The sequence below is a fragment of the Rhinoderma darwinii genome, chromosome 5, assembly GCF_050947455.1.
Source record: "Rhinoderma darwinii isolate aRhiDar2 chromosome 5, aRhiDar2.hap1, whole genome shotgun sequence".
Taxonomy (NCBI): Eukaryota; Metazoa; Chordata; class Amphibia; order Anura; family Rhinodermatidae; genus Rhinoderma; species Rhinoderma darwinii.
The window spans coordinates 110,995,938-111,016,157 of record NC_134691.1 but is presented as its reverse complement, the minus strand read 5'-3'; the positions used below and the strand labels follow the sequence as shown (position 1 = coordinate 111,016,157).

Genomic DNA, 20,220 nt, shown 5'->3' with positions numbered 1-20,220 from the left:
ACGCCCGAAGGTCATTTCGAATACCTCGTCATGCCCTTTGGGTTGTGTAATGCTCCCGCGGTCTTCCAGAATTTCATAAATGAGATTTTAAGAGATTACCTGGGGGTATTTCTTGTAGTGTACCTTGATGACATACTTGTGTTTTCCAAGGACTGGTCCTCCCACATTGAGCATGTCAGGAAGTTGCTCCTGGTCCTTCGGGAAAACAAACTGTTTGTGAAGACCGAAAAATGTGTGTTTGGGGTGCAGGAGATACAATTTTTGAGTCAAATCCTCACTCCTCATGAATTCCGCATGGACCCCGCCAAGGTCCAGGCTGTGGCGGAATGGGTCCAACCTGCCTCCCTGAAGGCGTTACAGTGTTTCTTGGGGTTCGCTAATTATTACAGGAGATTTATTGCTAACTTCTCGGTCATCGCTAAGCCTCTTACGGACCTCACTCGCAAAGGTGCTGATCTCCTCCACTGGCCTCCTGAGGCTGTCCAGGCTTTTGAGGTCCTTAACAAGTGCTTTATCTCGGCCCTGGTGCTGGTTCAGCCCAACCAAATGGAGCCATTTATCGTGGAGGTTGACGCATCCGAGGTGGGAGTGGGGGCTGTCTTGTCCCAGGGTACCAGGTCCCTCAACCATCTCCGTCCCTGTGCCTACTTCTCCAGAAGTTTTCGCCCACTGAGAGTAACCATGATATTGGCAACCGCGAACTTTTAGCCATTAAATGGGCATTTGAAGAGTGGCGCCACTTCCTGGAGGGGGCTAGGCACCAGGTAACGGTCCTTACCGACCACAAGAATCTGGTTTTCCTAGAATCTGCCCGGAGGCTAAACCCGAGACAAGCTCGATGGGCGTTATTTTTTACCAGATTCAACTTTTTGGTTACCTATAGGGCTGGGTCTAAAAATATTAAGGCTGATGCACTGTCGCGTAGCTTCATGGCCAGCCCTCCTTCGGAGGAAGATCCTGCTTGTATTTTGCCTCCAAGTATAATCATTTCCTCTATTGATGCTGATTTAGTCTCTGAAATTGCGGCTGATCAAGGTTCAGCTCCCGGGAACCTTCCTGAGAACAAGCTGTTTGTTCCCCTGCAATTCCGGCTATGGGTACTTAGGGAAAATCATGACTCTGCACTATCTGGTCATCCAGGCATCCTGGGTACCAAGCACCTCATTGCCAGAAACTATTGGTGGCCTGGGTTGCCTATAGACGTTAAGGCCTACGTCGCCGCTTGTGAGGTTTGTGCTAGGTCCAAGACTCCCAGGTCCCGACCAGCGGGCTTACTACGTTCTTTGCCCATTCCCCAGAGACCTTGGACCCATATCTCCATGGATTTTATCACCGATTTGCCTCCATCTCAAGGCAAGTCGGTGGTGTGGGTTGTAGTAGACCGCTTCAGTAAGATGTGCCACTTTGTGCCCCTCAAGAAACTACCCAATGCTAAGACGTTAGCTACCTTGTTTGTCAAACACATCCTGCGTCTCCATGGGGTCCCTGTCAATATTGTTTCTGACAGAGGGGTACAATTTGTTTCATTGTTTTGGAGAGCCTTCTGTAAAAAGTTGGAGATTGATCTGTCCTTCTCCTCTGCCTTCCATCCTGAAACTAATGGCCAAACTGAGAGGACTAATCAGTCTCTATAACAATATTTAAGGTGTTTTATCTCTGGCTGTCAATATGATTGGGTCTCATTCATTCCCCTCGCCGAATTTTCCCTTAATAACCGGGTCAGTAACTCATCAGGGGTCTCCCCTTTTTTCTGTAATTTTGGGTTTAATCCACGGTTCTCCTCCGTTTCACCTGGTAGTTCCAACAATCCCGAGGTAGAGGTCGTTCATCGGGAACTGTGCACAATCTGGGCCCAGGTTCAGAAGAACCTAGAGGCGTCCCAGAGCATACAAAAAACTCAGGCAGATAGAAGATGTTCTGCTAACCCCTTGTTTATGGTCGGGGATCTGGTGTGGCTATCGTCTAAGAACTTGCGCCTTAAGGTCCCGTCCAAGAAGTTTTCTCCCCGGTTTATAGGGCCGTGCAAGGTCATTGAAGTCCTCAATCCTGTCTCCTTCCGACTGGAGTTGCCCCCATCTTTTCGAGTACACGATGTGTTTCATGCCTCCCTCCTTAAACGCTGCTCCCTGTCCTTGGCTCCCTCGAGGAAACCTCCTGTCCCCGTTCTCACCCCTGAGGGGGTGGAATTCGAGGTGGCCAAGATTGTGGACAGCAAGATGGCCCAAGGCTCCCTCCAGTACCTGGTCCATTGGAGAGGATACGGGCCTGAGGAGAGGACTTGGGTACCCGCCCGGGATGTTCACGCTGGGGTATTGGTCAGGAGGTTCCACCTTCGTTTCCCCAATAAACCAGGTCCACCTAGAAAGGGTCCGGTAGCCCCTCATAAAAGGGGGGGGGGGTACTGTAAAGGATCTGCCAGGCACAGCTTCTGTGTCAACGCCCATAGGTAATCAGTCTGCACCTGCTTCTATGTCTGTGAGACTGACTCCATCTTCCACCACTCAGGATGGCAGGCTTAGGAGTGGGAGAGCCTATCACAGCCTGGCCAGACGGAGCTAGCTCCCTCCCTCTGTCTATTTATACCTGCCTTTCCTGTTCCTCCTTGCTTGTGATTCTTCTCGTTTGATTTCCTGGCCCTGCTGCAGCTTCTGAACTATTCTTGACCCTGCTTCATACTGACCCTGGCTTGTTGACTACTCTCCTGCTCTGCGTTTGGTACCTCGTACACTCCTGGTTTGACTCGGCTTGTTCACTACTCTCCTGCTCTGCGTTTGGTACCTCATACACTCCTGGTATGACTCGGCTCGTTCACCACTCTTGTTGCTCACGGTGTTGCCGTGGGCAACTGCCCCATTTCCCTTAGCTTTGTGTACCCTTGCCTGTTTGTCTGTCGTGCACTTACTGAGCGTAGGGACCGTCACCCAGTTGTACCCCGTCGCCTAGGGCGGGTCGTTGCATGTAGGCAGGGACTGAGTGGCGGGTAGATTAGGGCTCACTTGTCTGTTTCCCTACCCCCATCATTACATGGCACATATGTATCATCTCTGAGTTTTAGGGAAACAAAGGCCTCTATATTTATGATACATCTAAAAGTCCTTCATATAGATCGTGGCGCTACCGTTCTTAGCTATGTGATCTGGGGAAAATTCATTCTATTTAGATTGATACAGTATCTGAAACATGGAATTGCACAAATAACATTTTGTTCTGGGAAGATTATGTAAAATAATGCAACTGTAAACTTATTTACATAAGATAAAATGCATTTGCAAAATAGGCCCTTATTTGTAATTGAAATATTATTATAATATTGTCTTTTACCCTTCCATGAATCTGTCCCTGTACGCCCTCAAGTGCTATGACTATAATTAACACTGCTACTTCAATGTAGTTATTATCACATTAGCCAAGAAATAATGCACTTAATATCTGTACTCATGCATCTATAGCAGAGACTTGGCTGTTTACCCAAGCCATAATGCATGTTTTGTTTCTGACTTACTTTCTCTCACATAACTTTAAAACTTAGTTCCATAATTCTTTCTGTATAGTTCATTGTATTACAGCATGATATCTCCAAAATCTCACAAGCCTCTTCCAGTCTCGTCTACAGCATACTAATGATTGACCCCTGGAGTCCTGAATAATCTGACCACATTTTACATACTGTAGTGTATTAAGCAGCTCTGAGGCATAACCAGTTAACCCCTCTGGTATTCTGTACATTCTGGCTGAGAACAATGATTTACTGTTGATTGTTCATTAACTTTCTATGTGAAACATCAAGATTCTTAATATTTTAGTTTGTCCTTTATGTGACTTTACTTTGCGTTGGAAATGCAGTGAGTAGGCATATGGGGAATGACATTATGTTACACCAAAAGCTTAATTTTTCAAGAGAGTGTTGAAACTTTTGAATAATATTTATCCTAATATAGTTAATCTCCTACTTTGTTCCATGAATGTGCTGTGTCATAGTCTTTTCCTGGCAAATATACTAGATTTTTTTATCCTAGTATCTAGTAAAAAGATCCAAAACAACTCCCAATTTTAACAAGATTTATCTCAGATCTCTGCCCCTAGATAGAAGTTAGACCCATTCGATGCCCTGTATTTTAAAATAAAATAGATCACAAAGCATCCACCTATGGGCCGGTATCTGAAACACGTCATGTTAAAAAGTTATTCCCATCTCATAAAGTGATGACATAACGCTTAAGATATTGCATCACTTTTGACCGGTGGGGCTCCCAATGAATGGGTCCATGCTGCTGTTTTCTGCACGGCTGGAGCACCGTTATATGTCTTTCATAGAGGTATATGGAGCCTCTACTGTAGGACTGTATGCCTTCCAAATTCATATGGAGGCACGCAGAGGGTTTTTGTTTATACATAAGCCAACTGAAAAAAAAACCTGCCATGCTCCATTGAATTCCAGATGTGTAAATGTGATCTACCATAGAAGCCTTAATTTTAGGAGAGAATTGCTCACTACATACAGCAGCCGTAGCAGCCACCAAGACCTCAAACTGTTGCCCTATTCTCAACGCCCTTGTGTTATTGTTCTGGTTACTGGTCACCGTTAGCTATTTGTATAGCAGGGATCTAGCTATGGGGAGTTTAGAGGCAACTGTCGCACCCAAGCCCTAGTTCCTAAAAGAGGCCCAAAGGCCACACTGCCACAGGTGAAGACATTAGTATTATAATATCATATATAATATCATATTAGATAAGGGGGTCCAGTTACACATTTTGTATTAGGCCCCAGGAGCTTCAAGTTCCATCTCTGTTGTGTAATTCTTGCTATTATCTAATAAGCTATGATTAAAGGTTAGGTTAACCAAAAATGCGTAAGCACTTTTTTTTCCCCTCAAAATATTGAAATATTTAGTCAATAATGAAGATATATTCTTCAATCTTGCTTGTTTCAATCCTGTTGTGCAAGGTTTTACAGGATTTTCTAAAGGCAGCCTGCTGTATAATCAATGGGTATTTTTACTATGGTTGTTTGTCCAGAATCATTTAAATTTATCTACTATAATTACTTTGATTTTATATTTTTACCTGAATGCTTAGGAATTGCCTCAAATGTAGCATACTATGTCTTCTCATTTTCTAAGGAGATTACATTGTTCTTATTTGTATGCATATATTCACGTTCTTAGACGTAGCAATGACAACCAAAATAAAAACAACTATTCCATTCAGAAAACTCGAAAATTATGCAATAAAGAGCTATAATAGAGATTTATGCTATAAAACGACTTTTTTGTTTTGTTTCATGACTAAACAACTATAGATGTGGTGCTCCTTATCAACATTATGGAGCAAACATTCAGGTCATTGTGGTCCTTATACAGAGTGAATAAATATTGTGACTAGTGGAGGAGGGCTATTTATAATTTAGCTTTACATTTTGCTCTGGCTACTTGTATATTTTAAGATAATATAGCAAAACAGGAATATTTTAGCCATTTTTTTTTTTTACCAGTGTTAACTTGTGGCTAACCCATGTACTTAATTGCTAACTGCCAATAACATTATTTGTTTTCGAATCTTTTGGAATTTACATTATTTTACGTTAATTCGTAATTAGTTTGCATTATTATTGAAGGAGGTTGCAGTAGAATACCTTCACTGCTTGGCTTGTAGTTATCTCTTCTGCAGATAATTGTTTCCTCTTTGTTCTGTGCTATAATTGCTATGACGTTTACTTCAATCGATGACATTTTTAGACTATGACTGAGGTCAACCCTGTGATTTACACCAAAATAATGCTGTTCCTTGAAATTTCTGAAAGTTCTACTGCTTCCCAGTATTTTAAACTTCTTAGAAAGCTTTGAACTGAAGTCTTCAGGCTGATATGCTGAAAGAAGACTATAAACACCAAATTAAAAGCAGAGGAAGTATTTTATTCCCAACGACCTCCTGTATACAATATTTTTAGATGAAGAAGGGTCAGTTTAATCATGTATTAATTTTGATGTCCTTGAATATTTTCAGAAATCATTGATTAAAATATTATTACTAACATTGAAATGTTTCATAATACAGAAGATGTGCAGGTGCCTGAATTTGTACTGAATTGTTCATACATGACATTATGTCAGATAATTATTGCCTTGTAAGTCCAATGTAAACCTACTTTTTAATGGTGTTGTCCCATCTAGACTAATACTTTCCATATGCCCTATTGTGGCATATGCAACACATAAAGATACTGTTGGTCTATCACTCTGGGCCCCCCATAAGCCAAAGAAGAAAGCCCAATCAAAACGCAGGTTTCGTGAAATACTACATTTCCCTTGCAGCAGCTGAAATTAATGGCCACATAGATTGGAAAAAACAGACTTGTGGCAAACAGCATTAAACTACAACAGAGTTGGCTGGATGAGACAACTCTTTAAAGGGTACCAGTCATCAAGATCATGCTGACCAAACTGCGGGCAGCATGTAATAGTTCAGCTGTCCCGATCATATTAAACTATGTTTTTTTCTAAAGGGCTGCAGTGTTTTATAGAAAACATAGTTTTAATACTGACTCGGAGGTAGTGTTATGTGCCAAGCTTAAGAAGAAGTGTGCGCTGTGCAGCGCCTTTCCGGTTTTGCCTATACCAGCTCACCATGATTGACATGACAGGTCTCTCCCTTATATTGATTGGTGTAGACAAAGTGGGATTAGAGCATGTTTATGTCAATATTCAACTGGCACAATGCAAAAGTAAATGTCCTGATAAATGCCCACATTACTATACCCATAAAGGGGGTAAAGTCCCTCTCAATATAGGTAAATGGGCACACTAATTTATGGCAATGTTTGGTGTTTCAGACCCCTACTTATAACAGGTTATAAAAGTAAAAAAATGGTGTTGTCATGCATTAACCCTCTTAACTATTAAATTCCTTATTAGTTAATAACTACCGTATTTACATACTAATAACAATTTAGGAAAATAATCCTTATTGCTTGCATTATTTTTCTATGTGGCAATCCTTCTCTACTTCATCTGTTTTTTGCCCTTAATAATGTTTCAAAGATTAGAAGTGACACCAGATCCCATTAATGTGTTTGTTCAGGTTTTCACAAATACTTTGTAATTAAGACAAATGTTTTTTTGCCCTTGGGCTGATTGTTGATTTAACTGATAATTGATAACACTTAAAGTTATTATAACATTCCGTTAAACCAGTGGTCTGTGATAATATATCCCAGTATTTATTATATAGGCAAAGTTCTGAATCATATTTGTTTTATACTTTTGCAATTGAAGTTCATGGTACGTTTCTCTGGGATTTAGGTTTGTTTATTTTTTTCATGTTTTTCATGTTTATTGCATGAAAAGGTAAAGGAATAGATCTGTCCCGTTCTCATTTGGGCATCAGTTTCATATATACATTTAAACAGCTGCTTTCTAAGTGGTTAGGATAAGTTAATAGATACAAACATGTTACATGGGGCATTTCATACTAGGCAGGGCTATTGTTCTGTGATCTCCAAGAATGTTTAGGAATCGCATGCATGAAGTTAAATGCAAACATTATTAAAGAAGTTAACTATTTGACATAACTTTCTAAGCCAAACTAAAACATCTTACAGGAAGACATAAATATAGAGACACGAAAAGTAAACATCCTCTGCCATTTTTCTTGGCAACCCAGCCATGGATGCCTCAAGGAGATGCTCCCAGCTGTCTGCTGTGTGCCGCATAATAGTGTCTGAATCCCACTCATTTCCTGTTCGGTAGGAGCCTTTTTTTCTTGGCCAGGTGTTTGCAGACTGTGAGGCCACTTTTTTTTGACTCACAACTTTAAACAAAAGAGGAGGAACAATTATTTGCTTGTTGTTACAGTTGTTTTTGTAATTGCTGATCTCTTACCAAACACACAGAAAATGACTGTTGGTTTTACTTCTTGTGTCCCATGTTGTGGGAAAATACAGAATGTCTAAAAAACAAAGGCTATAGCAGATGTAAATATATCTACACTGGAAGACAAACTATCATGAAGTAATAGCCATTTACCAAGGTTTTCGAAAAATCACAGTTGTTCACAGATTACTAACTTTTAAATGGCTCATGCTGCATTAGAAGTCTATAAAGCCCATGCTATACCTCCATAAGCCACGCATTTCATGTGGGAACATAGAGCGTTTTTTCTTGTTAGATTCATATGCCATAATACAGAAATAGAACATCTCTATAATATGGTGACATATAGAGACACCATGTGATACCACACACTGAATGTCTATTGATTCTTGTGTACCGCCATACAGATTCCATGCACACATCTCTGCTGTAAGCACATTTAGTGCTTTTGTGAGAGCTGGTAAAATGTAGTTGCTTCCTTTCACATATATAAAAACACAAAAAATGTCCAAACTCACAAATTGGGCAGGTATAATCCCAACAGGACGTAGCCAGGTCAAAAATGCTGCTGAAGGAAAGTGCTCAGGTTTGTTAAATAATAATAGCCACTCCCACTAGCCTTGAGGGGAGTGGCATGTGGTGCATGGGATACATAGTAAAAAATAAATGAATTGTGTATAATGTGCAAGGAGTAATAATATGTGTGAAATATAGGGGGCAGTACTGAGTATAGTGAGTGGCGAATAACATGTGTAAAATATAGGGGGCAGTACTGAGTATAGTGAGTGGCGAATAACATGTGTAAAATATAGGGGGCAGTACTGAAAGGGTCAGGAATGTGAGTGATGCATGAAGTGTGGGTGCAGTGTGTAAAACATGGAGGGATAATGCGTAAATCATGGGGCACAGCCTTACATAGTTACATATAGTTACATAGTTAGTACGGCTGAAAAAAGACACATGTCCATCAAGTTCAACCAAGGGACGGGAAAAGGGAAGGAAAAATTTCTACACATAGGAGCTAATATTTTTTTGTTCTAGGAAATTATCTAACCCTTTTTTAAAGCCATCTACTGTCCCTGCTGTGACCAGCTCCTGCGGTACGCTATTCCATAGATTCACAGTTCTCACGGTAAAGAAGGCTTGTCGCCTCTGCAGCTTGAACCTTTTTTTCTCCAGACGGAGGGAGTGCCCCCTTGTTTTTTGAGGGGGTTTTACAAGGAACAGGATTTCACCATATTTTTTGTATGTGCCATTAATATATTTATATAAGTTAATCATGTCCCCCCTTAGTCGTCTTTTTTCAAGGCTAAATAGGTTTAATTCTTTCAGTCTTTCCTCATAACTTAAATTCTCCATGCCCCTGATTAGCTTCGCTGCTCTTCTTTGTATTTTTTCCAACTCCAGGGCATCCTTTCTATGAACTGGAGCCCAGAACTGAACTGCATATTCTAGATGAGGCCTCACTAATGCTTTGTAAAGTGGTAATATTACATCCCTGTCCCGTGAGTCCATGCCTCTTTTAATACACGACAATATCCTGCTGGCCTTTGAAGCAGCTGATTGACATTGCATGCTGTTATTGAGTTTATGATTTACAAGTACACCCAGATCCTTCTCAACAAGTGAATCCGCCAGTGTAGCTCCCCCTAGGACATATGATGCATGCTGGGGTTTGGTACCCAGATGCATAACTTTACATTTATCTACATTAAACTTCATCTGCCAAGTGGACGCCCAAACACTTAGTTTGTTTAAATCTGCCTGCAATTCATGAACATCTTCCATAGACTGAACTATATTACATAGCTTGGTGTCATCTGCAAAAATAGAAATAGTGCTATTAATCCCATCCTCTATATAATTAATAAATAAGTTGAATAATAGTGGTCCCAGCACTGAACCCTGGGGTACACCACTTATTACCGGGGACCATTCAGAGTAGGAATCATTGACCACAACTCTCTGGATACGGTCCTTGAGCCAATTCTCAATCCAATTACAAACTATATTTTCTAAACCTATAGTCCTTAATTTACCCATTAAGCGCCTATGGGGGACAGTGTCAAATGCCTTTGCAAAGTCCAAAAACACTAAATCCACAGCGGCCCCTCTGTCTAGACTTCTGCTCACCTCTTCATAAAAACAGATTAGGTTAGTTTGACAACTTCTGTCCTTAGTAAAACCGTGCTGGCTGTCACTTATAATGCTATTTATTGTCACATAATCCTGTATGTAATCCCTCAATAGCCCCTCAAACATTTTCCCCACGATGGATGTTAAGCTCACTGGTTTATAATTACCCGGGGAAGACCTAGAGCCCTTTTTGAAAATCGGCACCACATTTGCACTGCACCAGTCCCTTGGCACTATGCCAGTCACTAGAGATTCTCTGAATATTATGAAAAGGGGGACAGAAATAACTGAACTAAGCTCTTTAAGAATTCTCGAGTGTAACCCATCTGGTCCCGGGGCCTTGTGCACATTTATTTTATTTAATTTAGCTTGGACCATATCTACATTCATCCAATTCAGTATATCAACTGATATATTAACAGCACTGGCACCGGCTACATCAGCTGCTCTTTCTTCTGTTGTATATACAGAGCTAAAGAATCCATTTAGTAACTCTGCCTTCTCTTGATCCCTTGTGATCAACTCCCCATTACCATTATCTAGGGGTCCCACATGTTCAGACCTTGGCTTTTTAGCATTTATATACTTGAAGAATTTTTTGGGATTTGTTTTACTATCCTTGGCCACCTGCCTTTCATTTTGTATTTTTGCTAATTTTATTACCTTTTTACAGATTTTATTAAGATCTTTATATTTTACAAAGGCTGCAGATGTACCCTCAGATTTGTATTTTTTAAATGCCCTTTTTTTGTCGTGTATTGCCCCTTTCACAGAAGGTGTAAGCCATGTGGGGTTTAATTTGAGTCGTTTATACTTGTTACCTATAGGAATAAATTTTGCACTATAATAACTCAAAGTAGATTTGAAAATCTCCCATTTATCATTTGTTCCATTATTTGACATTAGTTCTTCCCAGTCCATATCCTGAATTGCAGCCCTCATCCTGGGGAAATTGGCTTTCTTAAAATTAAATGTTTTTGCCCTCCCAGCCTGCGTTTGTTTTTTACAGTATAGGTAAAATGTAACTATATTATGATCACTGTTACCGAGGTTTTCACGAACATTGACATTCCCAACAAGATCTGCATTATTAGAAATGACCAGATCCAACAGAGCTTCACCTCTAGTCGGGTCTTCCACAAACTGGCCCATAAAATTTTACTGCAACAGGTTGAGGAAATGTCTCCCCTTTGCAGTTGAAGCTGAACCATGACACCAATTAATATCCCGGAAATTAAAATCTCCCATTATCACTACAGCACCCACCTGTGCAGCCCGCTCCATCTGTTTATATAGCTGAACTTCCATCTCCTCAGTTATATTGGGGGGTCTATAGATGACACCAAAAGTAATTTTTTCAGTGTTTACCTCCCTTTCTAGTTCCACCCACAAGGTTTCAACCTCCTCACAGTATTCACCCACTATTGTCTCTTTCACACTCGCCTTCATATCACTTCTCACATACAGACATACACCACCACCTTTCCTATTTGTCCTGTCTTTCCGAAAAAGTGTAAAACCCTGTAGATTTACAGCCCAGTCATGTGAAGAGTCCAGCCATGTTTCAGCAACACCAACTATATCTATATTTTCTTCCAGTATCAAGGCCTCCAGCTCCCCCATTTTGCTTGCTAGACTTCTGGCATTTGTGAACATACACTTTAACTTGCCTGTCAGTTTTGCACTTTTATTATCAGAAATGTGATTTGACATTAATTGGGCCTTTTTATTTACACTGATGTTTTGTAACGAAAGGATCTCCTTATCTTGTTGTCTAGTCCTCTCCCCACATTCTGTTTCTCCCCCCACCAATATAGTCTGACCCCTCTCTAACCTGGCTATCCCTTTTTTTTCTACATTGACCTCCCTCCTCAGCCCTAGTTTAAATACTCCACCACCCCAGCTAGAATTCTCTCCCCCAGCACAGCGGACCCCCTTCCATTTATGTGCAAATCATCTGCAGAATACAGTTTGTACCCCAATGAAAAGTCAGCCCAGTGCTCTAGGAACCCAAATCCTTCTCCTCTACACCAAGACTTCAGCCATGCATTTAACTCCCTGAGCTCCCGCTGTCTTTCCTGTGATGCGCATGGCACAGGCAGTATTCCTGAGAATACTACTTTGGAGGTCCTTCCCTTCAGCTTGTAGCCTAGTTCTTTAAAATTATTCTTAAGGCTCCTCCACCTACCATTTATTCTGTCGTTGGTACCGACATGGACCACGACAGCTGGATCATCACCAGCCCCTCCCTCACATATATAAAGCTAAACAATGTGTCATGCTCATATATATTAATGGTCTAGAGAAAATATGGGATGCACTCCCCTGGGTATAACGTGGTGCTAGAAGGTTTGGGATTGATTCCCTGAAATATGTAGCTTCGGCTTACCCCAGCACACACAAAAGGCAAGTGGAGCAAATTCTTCAATATAAATTGATTTATTGTTTCATTAGTAGAGGTATTTCATATATTATTTCATGTAGAAAAGACAATCTTGCAGAAACCTTTGAATCAGGCAACTTAAATAGACATTACGGCCAATCCTCGGCCTTTGTCACTGTCGCTGTGAGGGGAAGAAAATTAGGCATTAATACAACTAGTCAGTATGATCTGTGTATCAATCAACAAATTAATGTATAGAGATAATGGACATCTATAAAGTAGTATATATATATATATATATATATATATATATATATATATATATATATATATATATATATATATAAAGTGGTTGAAAAAAGAACCATAACACAGGAACCTTCGTATTGAAATTACTACAAAGGGAAGAATACGGATCTAGATAGCTAGCAGGGCAGATTTATCTGACACAATCACTCATATTGCAGCAATGACAGAAGTATAAAATTTATACAGTTCGCAATAATGTTATCATAAACTTGAATAAACAGGTGGAAGTGGGTACATACCTCTCTTCAGAGAAGACCATACCATAAAATACCGGAGAAATGAGAACAGGCAGATTGAATGAAGTTTATCTGTAGGTGTATGGAGGTTGAACGTGGGAGTCTACCAAACATTCCAAAGTGAACTCGTTAGGAGAGAGAATTGCTCTTAAATGTGTGGGTGACAGACGTACGTCAGTTCCGAGAAGTGGAAGTGACGTCCTTGCTAAAAAAAAAAAGGTGTATTGGCTTCACTGTGAAGAGTCCATGGAGTATCAAGATGGCGGATGATCGACTTCCGTTTTGACGTAACAACGCTGTGTGTCATCGCCATGGAGATGATAAGTATGTGTAATTACTAAACCGGCATGTAGGTAATATTGGCTGTTTATCATTTAATTATGCTGTATACACTAACAGGCGAAGTTGATGAGGCATAGAATAGTGCAAACAATGTAGGTATATGGACGAATTGTATGGGTGAAAGTTTAAAATAAAATAAGCTTGGATGAAAAATGTGTATGTAAAGAAGCGGGAGGAGGAGAGAGAAAAGACACAAGGGGAGATGGATAGAAAATTATAACAGAGAATAAGCAACCGGTTTTATGGTATTATTACCTGATCCAGAAATAGAAAATATTCTAGCGTGTCTAGAAAAAAGAAAAAACAGTAATTATTGAGCATGACATAACCATCGCAGATGGTATTAATAACATTTTTGTTAAATATAAATGGTGCATTACAATAGGTGATATAATTATGATAAGATGAATTCTATAAACCTGATATTTATACACCTTGATGATTATGTCAATAGGTCAAACTCCCTGTTTAGTCGACATCACAGATATGACCACTAAGTCCAAAACTCTATGTTTAGAGATTTTACAACTTATATTAAATGAGAATTTTTTTCTCTTTGGAGATAACTACTATAAACAAATTTGCGGTACTGCTATGGGCTCAAACGTAGCCCCGCTCATGCTAATGCCTATATGGCAGCATTTGTAGAAGAACACGTCTATTCTAATTTTAGGGAACATGCATTATTCTGATTTCGTTATATAGATGATATCTTTTGCATTTGGAAAAGCCCAGAGCGTTCACTTAAGGAATTCTACACAGAAATCAACAGTATACGAGAGGAATTACAATTTACACTCAACACCGACCCTCACGAAATAAGGTTTCTAGACACTCTAGTGGAGAAAAATTAAATGGGTCGTCTTTCCATAGGCCTATACTCCAAACCAACCGATAGGAAGGAATGGACTACATTTTGATAGCAGTCATCCTAAAAAAACCAAACTATCTTTACCCAAATCACAATTCAAACGGGTTTCCAGAATAGTGACAGTCAGGGAAACACGTGACTCAGGATTGAGGGAGATGTCCGATAAATAAAACAAAAAGGCTATCCCACAACTACGCCCAGACGGGAACTCACAAAAACCTTAGGGGGTGAGCCCACACTACACATAGACACTAAGAGGATCATTCGAATTCCATTCATTAAATACATATCACCCACTCGTACCAAAACTCCAACATGTGATTAATAAACATTGGCACACTTTACACACAGCTTACTCGAACATCGAAGAATTTTCTCTCCCTGCAATGATGTGTCTAAAACGACCCCCTAACTTTCTTGATCGATTAATCAGAGCCGACATATGTAGTACCAGCAAATTACGAGTGCAGACTTTCTTAAAATCCAAACGCAACGGCACCTTTCCCTGCCTTCACTGCTCCTGTTGCTTTAACATTATCATGGCTGATAGGTTTCAACACCCTCACACTAACAAATCCTTTCCAATCAAAGGCTTCTATACCTGTGAATCAAATTTTGTGGTATACTTAGTTAAATGTCCGTGTGGGCTAGTTTACATTGGCGAAACTACACAACACATGCGAGATCGCATAGCTGGCCACAAATCAACTATTCGGTGCAATAAAATCGAGTTAGCCATACCAGAACATTTTCATAAATCAAAACACAATTTGTCCCAATTCAAACTTCAAATCATTGAACGAGTACCGAGAGAACGTAGGGGCGGCAATCATATCTGCCCCCTGAAGGAATGATAATCCTACTGGATCCACACACTGCAGACCCTGGCTCCGAAGGGACTAAACAGGGAATTTGACTTATTGACATAATCATCAAGGTGTATAAATATCAGGTTTATAGAATTCATCTTATCATAATTACGTCACCTATTGTAATGCACCATTTTTATTTAACTAAAATGTTATTAATACCATCTGCGAATGTTTTGTCATTACTGTTTTTTTCTTTTTTCTAGACTATTTTCCATTTCTGGACCAGGTAATAATACTATAAAACCGGTTGCTTATTCTGTTATGATTTTCTATCCATCAACTCTTGTGTCTTTTCTCTCTCCTCCTCCCGCTTCTTTACATACATATTTTTCATCCAAGCTTATTTTATCTTACACTTACACCCATACAATCCGTCCACATACCTACATTGATTGCACTATTCTATACCTCATCAACTTCGCCTGTTAGTGTATACCGCATAATTCAATGATAAAGAGCCAATATTACCTACATGCCGGTTTAGTAGTTACACATACTTATCATCTCCATGACGATGACACACAGCGTCGTTACGTTAAAACGGAAGTCGATCATCCGCCATTTTGATACTCCATGGACAGTGAAGCCAATACACCCTTCTTAGCAAGGACTTCACTTCCGCTTCTTAGAACTGACGTACATCCGCCACCCACACATTTAAGAGCGATGCTCTCTCCTAACAAGTTCACTTTGGAATGTTTGGTAGACTCCCACGTTCAACCTCCATACACCTACAGATAAACTTCATTCAAACTGCCTGTTCTCATTTCTCCGGTATTTTATGGTATGGTCTTCTCTGAAGAGGGGTATGAACCCGCTTCCACCTTTCGATTCATGCTTATGGTAACATTATTGCGAACTGTATAAAGTTTATACTTCTGTCATTGCTGCAATATGAGTCATTGTTTTAGATAAATTTGCCCTGCTAGCTAGCTAGATCCTTATGCTCCCATTTGCAGTAATTTCAATACGAAGGTTCCTGTGTTATGGTTCTATTTTCAACCACTTTTTATATATATATATATATATATATATATATATATATATATATATATATATATACATACTACTTTATAGACGTCCATTATCTCTATTCACTAATATGTCGATTGATACACAGATCATACTGACTAGTTGTATTAATGACTACTCCCCCTTACAGCGACAGTGACAAAGGCTGTGGATTGGCTGAAACGTCTATTTAAGTCGCCTCATTCAAAGGTTTCTGCAAGATTGACTTTTCTATATGAAATAATATATGAAATACAGCAACTAATGAAACAATAAATCAATTTATATTGAAGAAATTGCTCTTCTCTCCTTTTGTGTGTGCTGGGGTAAGCCGAAGCTACATACATATTAATGGTCTGAGGCAAAGTCATGTAAAAAGGATATCATACTTTTCATATTAGAAAATACATAACTAATAGTAAAATTCATTATGTACATAATCTGAAAGTTTGAAGATTCTGTTTATCTGGCCTAAAACTTAAAATAGTACTAAACATAGGACGAAGTCTTGAGACCGGGTGACCTCCATAATCTAAGGTGTGGGAAATACAAACCCACTTTATACATATGTATTTTATTCGCTTACATTGTAATCATAATTTAACTTCCACAGTAATTCTGATGTATTAACCCTCAGACAAAAACAAGTATCAAGGGGCAACAGGAACATTCATATCTGAAATCTGAAGTTTACGTTGGTTCATAAACATCTATAGTAAACACATACTTAGACCAGGCTCACATAGGGCAGTTTGGTGCATTTATTGATGCACTAGGGGTGACTCATTAAGCATAAACAAAAGACTATTATTCCTCTTTTTATGCTTAAAATCAAAAGCTCACATCAAAAGTGTGAACCTAAGGGTTCTACTTTTTAATTATGCAGTATTGTTTGAGAAATGGCGTGGCTGGCATGACTTGAGTGCTACCAAACTGATTTTCCTCTTCTCTGCTGCCAGAACACTGCCAATATACCAAATCTATCTATCTATCTATCTATCTATCTATCTATCTATCTATCTATCTATCTATCTATCTATCTATCTATCTATCTATCTATCTATCTATCTATCTATCTATCTATATTCCAAAAATCAGGCAGCACTCCAGAGATATAGCAAAAGTAGAAAATATGCTTTTATTCCATCCGTCAAAAATTGCAACGTTTCAGCTCTTCAATAGAGCCTTTTTCAAGCTTGAAAAATGCTCTATTGAAGATCTGAAACTTTGCTGTATTGGATTAATGGAATAAAGCACCTTTTCTAATTTTGCTCCAACTTTTTGAGTGCTGCCTGTTTTTTCGAAAAATATCTATGACTTGAGTGCTACCAAACTGATTTTCCTCTTCTCTGCTGCCAGAACACTGCCAATATACCAAATCTATCTATCTATCTATCTATCTATCTATCTATCTATCTATCTATCTATCTATCTATCTATCTATCTATCTATCTATCTATCTATCTATCTATCTATCTATCTATCATCTATCATCTATCTGTCTAAAATCTATCTATCTAGCTATCGAGCTATCTCTTATTTCCTACTTACACATATAATTTTCCTGATACTAGTGTACACCATTGTTTATTTTGCTCACACTGTCTGGCCCCTGTCTGTCTGGTCTGTGCTCTGGGTATGGAGGCAATCATGCAGTTCAATTGCCAAAAAGCTTTTGGATTCTTTTTCTGTGGTCACGTTTCAAGAGCACTAAAATTGCAGATCTTGCAAATTCCATTTATTATTTTAGCAGCTATGTCTGCAGGGTAATGTCTGTCCTGATAACTTATCTTTATGGTTTAATTTTTACATCAAATGTTGTTATCATTGTTGAGTCTTAACTTGGAAATAAGAACATTAATAAATAATAATATAATGGTCAAGAAACTAAAAATATCTATCCATGGCATCTATTGTCTTCCGCAATGTTCTCTACTTCTTTCTGATTTTAGGCTTATTCCCGGCTATCTTAAATCTTGCCAGTAATTCAGACATCAGCACCAATGCCACCTGTGGTGAAAAGGGACCTGAGATGTTCTGCAAACTGGTTGAACATGTTCCGGGTAGGATAGTACGGAATCCACAATGTCGTATATGTGATCAGAACAGTGTTAATCCCAAAGGTACCTTTTCCTATATTGTATGTTATCTATTTTTAGAAAATACTTTTGTGCACAGGAAATTTGCAGTTTGATGTATATTTTTTTAGTTTACCTTAGTATTGTTGGTTAGACTAGATTGAGAAATTAGATGGGGCGAAAAGCTTGTGTTATTATTGGAAATAGAAAGGTAGGTCAGGATTATCTTTTCAGGGAAATCTCAGATTCATAATGTATTTCCATTTAGATTGGCTGATCATGAAAGTCTGTAAAGCCTGATCTTTGATTAAAGGGGTTGTCTCGTAAAGACGCTGGACCTCCTCTATGACCCGGAGCGGAGTGTCACTCTGCAAGAGAGACTCCCACTCTGGCGGACATGGCCCATCCATTCATTACATTGCCAACCATTAATTTGAATGGCCGGCATGTAATGCCACAAGAGTGATCAGACGGAGGTTTCCTTTGCGATAACAGCTGATCATAGGAGGTTAAATGGCATTCTTGATCTCACTAATATCACAATTCGGTTACAATTAGGTTACTTTTCAAGGGAATCATACATTATACCACTGCTTGCTTTCTCTTACCCCCAGGCTCAGTGGTTGATAAGAACCTGCCCTTACCCTAATCCTCATCCCCTGTTATTTCATTGTTTTGTGTAAGGCTTTGTTCACATCTGCGCTAGGGCTCTGTTCCGACGTTTCATCTGAGCTTTCCGTCGGCACGAAGCCCTGACAGACACAAACGGAAACCATAGGTCTCTGTTTACATCACCATTGATTTCAATGGTGACCGATCTGGTGCCAATGGTTTCCATCGTTTTGACGGAATCAATACCGTAGTCGACTACGCTATTGATTCCGTCAAGATGACGGAACCCTTGCACAGCGGAGAAAAACGGAAACCATTGGCACCAAATCCGTCACCATTTAAATCAATGGTGATGGAAATGGAAACCTATGGTTAACATTTGTGTCTGTCAGGTCTCCGCTCTGATGGAAATCTCCGGAACGTCGCAACGGAGTCCTAGCGCAGATGTGAACGAAGTCTAAGTCATATATCTTGTGTTTATTGTTGTTACCCTAAAGGGCTTATCTGCATTAGACAACACCTTTATATATGCCCTGTTTTGGCATATGGATGTATTTGGGCGGAATTCCCTTCTTGGCACGCTTATTAGCCAGTTGAAAGGCCGCTGCAAAGAGCAGTTCTCCCTTTTGAGGATCTTACATTACATGGACTCTGTGTAATGCTTCATTTCGCCAACCTCATGCCTGCAGGAGAGATGAACACTAGCCAGCCACTTCCCCCAGCTTCCCCTGGCAGTCGGACTTCACCCACAATCGGGACATAACAGACGAACAGGGGTTGTCCAGACTGCACACAAACTTCCCTTTAATACTTTGTGTACAAAGGGTAATAAAAAGAACTAAAAATTGTCTCCTGAGAAGTTAGTTATTTAGGATTGTTCAATGAATTATAAGGCTCAAAGGTCTGATTGTTTCCCCATTTTATTTTGACTTCAAAACACTTTGCATTTGTTGTTTGTTCCATCATGATCTTTGACTATTTTTTCTTTGCAGAGCGGCATCCAATTACCAACGCAATTGATGGCACAAATGACTGGTGGCAGAGTCCTAGTATTCAGAATGGGAGAGAATACCACTGGGTCACCATAACACTGGATTTAAAACAAGTAATTATAGCAATGATTCTTGGCTTATATGACTTGCCTAAGTATCAGGGACATTTTATAGGCTATTGGAAAAGCAATACAATTTGTCAGAACATAAGAACAGGACAGTGATAAATTGATGTTTATGCCTTTTGGACTAATAATGACAGCTCCATCTTCTCCTAATCTCTTCAAATATACAATTACTATCTCAGAGGAACACATTCTACTGTATATTTAAACATCTATATTTTATGTCCAGAAAACCCTCAGGGTGTTGATTATCAAGTCACTTTATATAATACACTATATTAGGAAATTGCTAATTACTTTCAAACTCTGTATGCAACAATAATTTATGTGTTTAGTGTTTTGTGTTTTATTATAAATAAGTTTCAAATTTCTTAATATATCTAAG

The 20,220-nt window shown here is 39.4% G+C and overlaps 1 protein-coding gene across 2 annotated transcripts in view; it reads left to right on the top strand.

Moving 5' to 3' along the window:
* Positions 1 to 20,220, top strand: part of LAMA1 (laminin subunit alpha 1) — a 166,915-nt gene that overhangs the window by 19,116 nt on the left and 127,579 nt on the right. For both annotated transcript variants that reach the window (XM_075826407.1, XM_075826408.1), the window contains exons 2-3: positions 17,981 to 18,151; positions 19,711 to 19,823. In XM_075826407.1, the coding sequence (XP_075682522.1) occupies positions 17,981 to 18,151; positions 19,711 to 19,823 (284 nt within the window). The remainder of the gene's footprint in view (positions 1 to 17,980; positions 18,152 to 19,710; positions 19,824 to 20,220) is intronic.